The sequence below is a fragment of the Echiichthys vipera genome, assembly GCF_963691815.1.
Source record: "Echiichthys vipera genome assembly, chromosome: 21".
In the NCBI taxonomy this organism is placed as follows: domain Eukaryota; kingdom Metazoa; phylum Chordata; class Actinopteri; order Perciformes; family Trachinidae; genus Echiichthys; species Echiichthys vipera.
The window spans coordinates 13,851,122-13,860,641 of NC_139846.1; the positions used below are offsets into that span (position 1 = coordinate 13,851,122).

Here is a 9,520-nt window from a genome sequence, read left to right on the forward strand (position 1 = left end):
GCACACATTTTAACCCCTTTTTCCATTTTACAAAAAGTTCAACCAAACTGCTCAGTGCATCAGTGTTAAATAAAGACTTGGTCAAGAAAAAGAAAAGTTTCCTGATTTCGAGCCAGGAATATCTGATCGAAATACAAGTAAGTAAGGCTTTCCAGGCTTTCGATTTGTCCCTTTTTGATGCTTAATGCTTATCTTGCGCGGCAGCTGGATTCTCATAATATCATGCGATCACGAGACAATTTCTGGATCACACGATTTGTGTCCGAACCACCAGCAGTTCAGAACAATCAGCGTCCTTTGTGGAGCTGTTGGCAGCTACTGCTATCGTTTAGGTGTGTTGACAACACAGAGAGGCGACTGTTCTTTAAAAAAAACCATGCCGTTAAGCCGTTTTCTGAAGAAGGAGACTATTCATTCATTTAAAGATAAGCAAAGAATGGCAATGAAGGGTTTTCCCGATGGAAAAGATGTTTTTGTTCTTCTGACAGACAGATAGTTCATCCAATCGCCTGCCAAGTATTTTTTGAAAGTGCTTGCCCTTTTCAAAACAGTTTCCAAAGACGGTTTTGCAGATAGTTCTGTGTTAAAAACCACCTGATGTGTCAGGTTACCTTAATGCTACAGATACACTTTTGGTCTACTCTGTACTCAAAGTATTGAGGTTCAGTACCCTTTTATCTATCCAAGGACAAAGATTGGTATTTTAATTTATACTGGCAGGCAGTGTATTGTATTGTTGTTGCAGACGAATTATAGTCAAGCGATTTGTCATTAGTGCTTTCATTTATTTTCAGAGGAGGGACCTAATAAAGTTTGCATGTGTTCTGAATGGTTGAATAGCGTGCTATGGCCCTGTACTCTCTCACCACATGCAACTACTGCTTGATCAAAGAGTATTTCTTCTTGTCTCTTTTTCTCCTCATATTTCATTTTCCTGTCTTTATTAGTGAATCAAAACTTATCAAAGGTTTAAACCATATGGATTTCGATGCCATCGCTTTGATCTTTAGGAGCCGTCATTTTATATCAGCGTCTCTGAGACGGCTTGTAGTATCTCTGCGTTAAACACTGCACAGAATTTCAAAATAAAGCTGCTTGCAATAGGCTGCTCATTAATGCCAGGACGTTGGGGGAAAACAACTGGTTTACAATAAAATCATGTGTGGAGCAACCATTTACAGAAGGGAGGGAGATTTTCACAACAAAAACAGGTGGTGTTTATCATTATACTGGTAAATAACTCAAGATAAAAATATCAACTTTATGGGAACAGATTAGTAATGAACATATCCTGTTTACAATATAATGATAACATCAGTCATGACGGACTTGGTGTGGGTGGTTAAGGGCTTTAACTGGGAAATTGTCATATATGGAACTTCTGTTTACATCACATTTTCTTCTGTATAAAGTATTTATTTCACTGCCATTCAGAGGCACTTTCCCCCCAGCAGGTAGTATGGTCAATATCTAGCTGTCCATGCGGTCTATCAGCCAAATAACAAAGCTTCTCTATGGTTTGTAGTGTTACATACTACAGTCCTTCCCCAAGCTGATGTCATGACATGCCCTGAACACCCCACTAAGTTAATTATCTTCCAACTTTCAATCAAAGTGAGGTCACAAAAGACTAAGTTCTTACCTGTATCTTTAGCTTTTCTTCTATAATTTAGAGAAGTAACATGTGTAGAATGAACTAAGGTTAAAGCAACACAGGTACAGTTTCATAGAGTACACAAGCACATTATTGAGCATATACAGTACGTGTTCTGCATTGTATCTCACTATACAATCACAAAGTACAATCAGGTCTGATTAGGCACAGAAACAGCATTTTAATTATGCATGTCAGAGAATTAAATGTTTTGATACCTGAATCATTGTATACAAAATAGTCTGTAAAAGATTTCAAACCAATCGATGTCTCAAAGCTGAAGTTAGAGTAGTATTGTGCATTCTTAATGGGTATTTGTCAGTGAATAGGAGCATATGCATTTTTGTGTGGAAAGTTTTTGTTTGCATAGGAGGAAGCACCTTTTGCTCAGAAACAAGGAAGTCAAAGTTTGTGAAATACTTGTCATGCTTCCTTTCTTGTTATTTATTTAACGTCACACATATACAGTTTTCCAGAAATACTTGCTCCTGATGACTCATTCCTGAAATTATCCCTCTCAAATGATAACTCCCAGGCCGGTTTGTTGAATGCCGATTGCCAAGATATTTAACAAAGGCATAACACATGGAAAAAATGACCCAGATGTTGATCGCAGAAGTTGGCAGCGTCACTTCTCTCACAAACAGAAATGTTTTTGAGACTACCAGTGAGGCAAACAAATGAGATTTTGTCAGGAACAGGAACAATTTTTTTAACCCGGCTGTGCGTACTGTATATCAACTTGGAACCTTTACTGACAGACAGAGCTGGATTCCCCACAGGGCCTATGAATAGTGTCATCATTGCCCAGAAGAAGGATTAAACCAAGTAGTCTCGCCCACTTTAATGCTCAGTAAAGTTTGTGAATCATCAGTCTTGTAGGACACATACTAACGTCATAGCACAGCCTCTGAATTTGTAATAAAAATAAGTCTGACTTTGAGTTTTCTGGGGTTTCTGTTTTAGTGTTAAGTGTTGGAACATAGTCATTTGAATGTCAGTTACTAAATGTGTTGAGTCTTATATTTTTAAACATGAAATCTTGATGTTGACTTGGTTTACTCCCCCTTTTTCCCTCCAGAGGTTGAGAAGGACCTGGCCAAGCTGGCAGAAGTAGGAAAGATGACCACTCGGAGCTCCAATAACCCGCACAGTAGTCTGCTCCACACCCCTCTTCGCCACAGAACGCTTCCCGACACGCTTCCTCTCACCAGCCTGCTCTCCAGACCCCAGTCTCCAGCCGGAAGCCTCTCAGGCAAGCCCTGCGGTGTGGGCCTCCCTCTGCTCAGCCCCAAGTCCACCTCCCTAGTCACGAGTCGGACTCAATCTCCCAGCAACCCTGGGAGCAGGACTCAAACCCCCAGAACGCCCAGCAGGCCCTTGACCCCGAATAGTTTATTGACACGCTCCACCTTTAACCCCGGATCTCATAAAGAGGTGACCTTTAGGAGGTCGCGGAGTCGCCCTGTGACACCCACATGTCAGCCAACACATCCCCGACCGCTGCTCACCCCTCCTGGGCTAAGTACTACAGATAGCCTTGGTGCCAGCCTACGGGCCTATCTGTCTGAGGTAATTATAAACCCCTTTATTGCTCTCTTGGCCACACAAGCAATATCAAATAAAAAGTTGTCCTATAGGAAAATAATCGAGGACTGCTTTCACAAATTATTTCCAAACAGAGACAACTATGAGGGCTTTAGCACACTTATACAATAGAAACCAAAAAGAAGAAAACCTGTTGATCTTAATTTTTTAAAATGTGCTTCATTTAGTGAGAATCTGCAACAGCCAGTTTTGATGTGTGGCTTGATGTGTGGCTTGATGTTATGGCGATGTTCGGACTGGCTTTCTTTTAAGTTAGGTGAGAGGATTGATGCCACACATGCACAGTTTTTCCATTACATACACTACTACAGCCAGAAGACACTTACCTTAGCTCATGATTCAAGGTTATCTTTATTGTTCCACAAGGGGAAAATGGTTTTGCAGCCAGCCAAAGTACAATGACAAAGCAACATAATAAATCACAGATTTCACAGAGTTGAGCTGGGAAATGGAAATTCAATTTTTTAGACAAGCATGTCCAGGAGTAAAAATATGCTAATATGCAAGTAAGCAAGAACAGTTCAAGGAATGTAGCCAGAGTGCTGTTTGTTATTAAGCATATCAATGGCAGCTTAGATTAGCGTAAAGACTGAAAGCATGGGGAAACAGCTAGCTTGGCTCTGTCTATGGGTAAATCCAACAACCAAAACAAGGAAGTCAAGGTTTGTGAAATACTTATCATGCTTCATTTTTTGTTATTTATTTAACATCACACCTATACAGTTTTCTGTCTATGGGTAAACCCATCTACCAGCACTTCTAAGACACACTAATTAACAGGTTATGTCCAGCTGGTTTAGGTGACAACAAGACCCCAGTAAATCCACTGTGCCTGGATAGAGAACACAGTATCTTACATGGCCGTGGTATGGCATCAAATTCTACATATTATATTACTCCTATTTCCCACATAATAGATTGATCTAGCGATGAAATAGATCGAGTGCACCCACAGTGTGAAAAAATGCCATAAACCTTGGGTCATGGACTTGAAAATCATTCAGCTCAGCTCAACTTTATTGTATTTCTTTCTTATGCTGAGAGTTTACTTATGTGCTGAGTGTCAAATAGATTCAGTGCCCAAGTAAATCTGTCTGTAGAACATGAGAGAATTTTATACAGAAAGATTATGACCAACACACAACATCACACATGTGCATACCCTCCCAAACACACACGCATGCACGCACACAGACACACACACACACACACGTACGTGCACGCTTCGTGTGGGGTTTAATGGAGAGTCATGGAGGTCCATACAGTAGGATGTCATTTCATTGTGGAAAAATGAGTCTGGCATAAAAGGAGAACTTTCGAAGGGATTTCTTTTATATTCCTTTCATGATTCACTTAACAACGGCACTGTTAAATACGAGACCGTTTTGAAGACTTTATTAATGGTAGGCAGGGAAGTTTCAGTCCCTTGATGACAGTTAATGCTAGTTGACACCTAGTGAGATTATCCAAAACACTAGTGCACCCAGTCTTATTTTATTGAGGCCACCTGGTCCCGTGTAGAAGAACTATAGAGGTGGCTGTGTAGAAAAAAAATAAATTATGATTTGATTAAAATAATGTCAGCTCAAGACCTTGAATAAGAAACCGTACAGTGCATGCAGAGGCACAGACGGATGGATAAATGAACAGACTGATTAAGTTTGTGTTTTTCTATTTCTATTTTCCTCTATTATCTTCAAAGAGTGTTAGAAGAGTTAACACAGTCTTCCATCATTTCTGTTGTGCTCTATATCTCCATATCAGGATGAGTTTTACCAGCAGTTACAGGCCATCCGACAGCCATGGCATATTCCTAGTGATACAGAAAGTGACATCCTGGAGCCTCCAGAACAGGATAAGAGTGAGTGACCTACCTTTCTCTTTCCTCTGTCTGTCTGTTTTTGTCTGTTGAGTTGTTTATCATCCTCATTCAGGTTCCTTTTGCTGAAGAGTTTGCCTGGAGTTTCTTAAAGTCTCTTAGTAGAATACACAGTTCACACATTTGACAAAATGCCCCGCTGATGTTTTTACTTTCCCACAGTTTATTTTTTTTTGTTTCTTTGTAAGATGTGAGGCTAATTTCATTCCTGTAATGTCATTTTACCACAGTGAGGAGCTGATGGAAGATTAATGTGTTAAGTATTCCTTGTAAAATTCTGAGACGGAACACAGGGGCTGAAAATTTCCATATTTCACAGTTGGGTGAAGTCCTCGGTAGTTTCACAGGGGAGAAACTTTGTCATGTAAAATGTCCTTTCCTGAGACCACGTGTGAGATATATCTCTATCAATATCCAGTTGAGGGACATTAACAGTTCATAAATGCAGTCATAGTAGTGGTCTGGCTGAGATACAGTACAGCGTATTACTCTGGCTTTGAACATGACAGAATTAAATCAGACCTCCTTGAATGTTCTGGTGCATAAATCACATGGATATATGCTGCAGTACCGTCTGATTTTCAGTGGCTCATATTTCTCAATTCGATGTGGTCCACTAGCAAAACTGTCAATGTATGCTCTCTTAACATTGGTTCAAATATGATGAAACTTCTTTAACCCTCTGAGATATTTGTATGAATTTATATTGTAGCTGGACTAAATGAAAACTAACATATGTAAACCTTACGAATTCCTGCAGGTAGTTTTAAGGTTTGGTACATGGGGCATGAAGATATTGGGCAGAATAAACTGCACACTGAGAATCTAGCTAGTCGTATCAATGGAGGGAATTGAAGTGTAACATTTATCTTGATGGCAGCACTAAAGGAAAACCACAAAAGCTTGTTAAAATAAGTCCAAAGCATTTATGCCGTACGAGCGGTAATACGAATAGAATGTTTGGCCTAGTAAAAGGTCACCAAGTCATCAAAATCATAGTCTGAGTCTCCTGGATGTACAGTGCGAGTGTTATGCCTGGCATCCTCTCACGTCTCCTCCCCTTCCATGATCGACACTATTTATTTTGTGATTCGACCGAACATGTGTGTCTTTGGATTTAAGAGGGTAAAATATAGGGGATGGACTGGAAGTACAGAGGTGAATGGGCTTCAATACAGAGCAAAAAATAAAAAATAAATAGTTAATACACGTAGAAACTTTGAACGTGACAAGATGGTGGCCGCTAGAAACAACGTATCTCAAATCTTATGGAGTACAACTTTAATTCATGAACTAGTCCCAGAATTACATAAATTTACAAATGTTCTCAAATTGACTTAGCCCTGTTTTCTCAGTGAACAAAACATCAGCTACTCAAACTATAAATCAAGTTCACGTGGGATTCAAATAGACAGTTTTCATTGACGTTACAACACAAGAATTCCAGTCAGACAAAAGATCAAGCAGGCAAATGGTTGTCACATGGAAATTTAACCCTGCTGACAAGTCCCTCCAGAGGGTCGTTGTTTTGCCAAATGTGTATCTTGCAAAATAAATGGATACGTTTTCCTAATAGCCCCTGGGGGCCCTGCTCTAAGTTCTTGGCAATGGTAATGGCATGTTGAGAAAGGATATGAGCCACACATTGAATTAGAGGCAGCTCAGGCACAGGGAGAGAAACTGACAGGGAAAAAGAGACCCAACAGCCACAAGACGTGACAAAGCACTTTCTGGCGTGAGAGAGGGCCCACAGGAGTGTGTGTGTGTGTGTGTGTGTGTGTGTGTGTGTGTGTGTGTGTGTGTGTGTGTGTGTGTGTGTGTGTGTGTGTGTGTGTGTGTGTGTGTGTGTGTGTGTGTGTGTGTGTGTGTGTGTGTGTGTGTGTGTGTGTGTGTGTGTGTGTGTGTGTGTGTGTGTGTGTGTGTGTGTGTGTGTGTGTGTGTGTGTGTGTGTGTGTGTGTGTGTGTGTGTGTGTGTGTGTGTGTGTGTGTCCTGAGTGATTGCATGAGTCAGGCTAAGACATTCAAATTGTTTTCAGAGAGCATTTCTGTTGCCTTAATCTTCTCAGGGATATTTTTTCTGACCTATGAAATACGGTTGAATTGCATACTGGCAGCTGAACACTCTGATTGTACTGTAATATTTTTTTTAAATTGTTATCTAATAAGTAAGAGATGAATCCTCTAGTTACTTGGACATTTCCAAATGACTCAAAATCAAGTCATAAATACTAACAAAAAGCAACAAAACTCCCATTAGTATGGACATGTGAGTGCTCGAGTCTGTCCATGTACCTGTATGCTCATGCGGGGCTCACTTTATTAGAACATTGACACTCTCTTCCCAGTATCGCAGCAGATGTGTCTGAGCTGGTGCCAAGTGTATGTAAAGAGCTAAATAGTGGGGGAAACATCCATAGCTATTTCCTGTTATTCTATAAACTTCCACAATGGGACAACCACACATACCACAATGGAGATGAAAGGAGTCTGTCCTTATTTCCCCACTCCTTTCACCATTGTCCTTTATGGCTGTGGAGCAGCACATTCATGAATTCAACATAGACATGTACTGTGGAAGTAAGCCAGTGTGTTACATTATACACCTGTCAAGATTGCTTATATAATTCAGAATTTACAGTGTTTTAACGGTTGTTTGTGCTATTAATCTCCCGGCACCATCACTTAATGCAGAAGCAAAAGTGATGTTGAAAAAGGTTGGCATGCTGAACATTTGAGTACAGTATACAACAGTCATGGTGCTGAAATGTGCAAATGACTTAGTAGATTATTAACTGTTGTGCTTATTAAATTTATTGTTGATAGTTACAGTATATGACGAGATTGATATTACTCTCATATTTCGTCTCCAGTCTTTGTACTAAGCTGAGCCGACACACATAGCTAAAAGGTCTCATAAGATGCTAATTTTCAGGTTCCTACTTTTGGGTTTCTACTAGGACATGTTTACATTTCATGCTCTATAACAAACATTCAAATGTTCAAAAAACACGTTATTTTTCTCATACTGTCTGAATACACCTGGATTCACCCTCTGTCTGACATGCTCCATTTTAGCGCCTGTCTCTTTAAGCCCCACTCCCTAAAAGCCCAGTCTGCTCTGATTGGTCAGTGTTTCCGGGTGTATAATTGTAACATCACAACCTAATGAAAGTCCCTGAATAACAGGGTGAGCCTTTTTTTATGTATATACAACAATATTTATATAGCACCAATACCTGCTTTATACTTTTTAAAAAAGAAGACATTTTTACTTTTACCAGATGGGACTTTTAATATTTAATGGAAAGACGAAAGTTCTATTGTTTTTCTCATATAGACAAAACAGCGAATAAGCATTTTTCCCCAAATATGGAACTATTCCTTAAGACTCATGATGCTGCCCTGCATGACACGTTTTTTGTGTTTTTGTGTTTTCACAGGTGGTGCACGAGATGCCAATAAAAGATCTGTGTTTTCAGGTGAGAATCTGAACAGAGGCTTCAAGGCCTGAAACCCAGTGAGAACGATTCACCTCAGAATGGGCTGTATCATTTGGGTCACCAGAAAACCAAATTTGCTATTGTAAGCAGCTGCCTTAAGTTTAGAGAGCCTCAATGTCTGTCAATGACCTCATTTGTAGAGCCACAACATGTTACCCAAATAACTACCAATGGGTGACTTACTGTTGAAGCCTCCACCTTCATTTATGGACCATTCAATTACCGTCACAGGCTAAATGGAGTGCACAGCGACTCTGAAATGCAATTGGTGGAGGCCGGCCATGTGTGGAGACAGGGACGCTGTTGCCCAGTTCCATTAAGTCACTTTGGTTCTGAGTTTACACGCAGCAGACAGCGTCAACTCTCAGCGTCAACATTTGGGAGAAGGAGAAAGTCTGTCTGGTTTGAGGTCGTCTGCGGTTCTCCTTCTTGTGGCTCTGGAGGTGCCCACAGTTCCCAGTGTCAGTGTGCCAGTCTGGAGGGAGATCTGAGCACAGGCTGCTGCTGCTTGGCTATCAGAGAGGGCCAGAGCGTTGCCACAGCAACCAAACTCAAAGCCCACTGCTTAAGTCACTCCAATCACTGCTCTCCCAGAACTTATAGTGAAATATAGTTGTTGGAACCTACACTGGGCCACACCAGGCCTCATTTTCCACCTCAGGTTTGTCTATGACATGTTCACATTATTAAATGGCTGTTTTTATAGAAATTGCACCAGTTATATTCTTATTTGCGGTTAAATGTGTCTGATTTTAGTTTCTAGGAGACTGATGTTTTTGTCTTTCTTCTTATTTCACAGGCCTATAATGACGAAGACCAGAGACAATGATCCAATCAAACTATTATGCAAACCTCTGGACATTTTGAATATGTGTAAAG

General features: G+C 40.4%; 1 protein-coding gene across 1 annotated transcript in view; it reads left to right on the forward strand.

Annotated features, from left to right (window-relative positions):
- cUnh8orf34 (chromosome Un C8orf34 homolog) overlaps positions 1-9,210 on the forward strand; it is a gene marked incomplete at both ends in the record, with an annotated part of 55,173 nt that extends 45,963 nt beyond the window's left edge. The window contains 5 exon segments of the mRNA XM_083936083.1: positions 2,736-3,226; positions 5,027-5,123; positions 8,582-8,620; positions 9,085-9,164; positions 9,166-9,210. Coding sequence (XP_083792209.1) covers positions 2,736-3,226; positions 5,027-5,123; positions 8,582-8,620; positions 9,085-9,164; positions 9,166-9,210 — 752 coding nt within the window.
- Between the last annotated feature and the right edge of the window lie 310 nt (positions 9,211-9,520).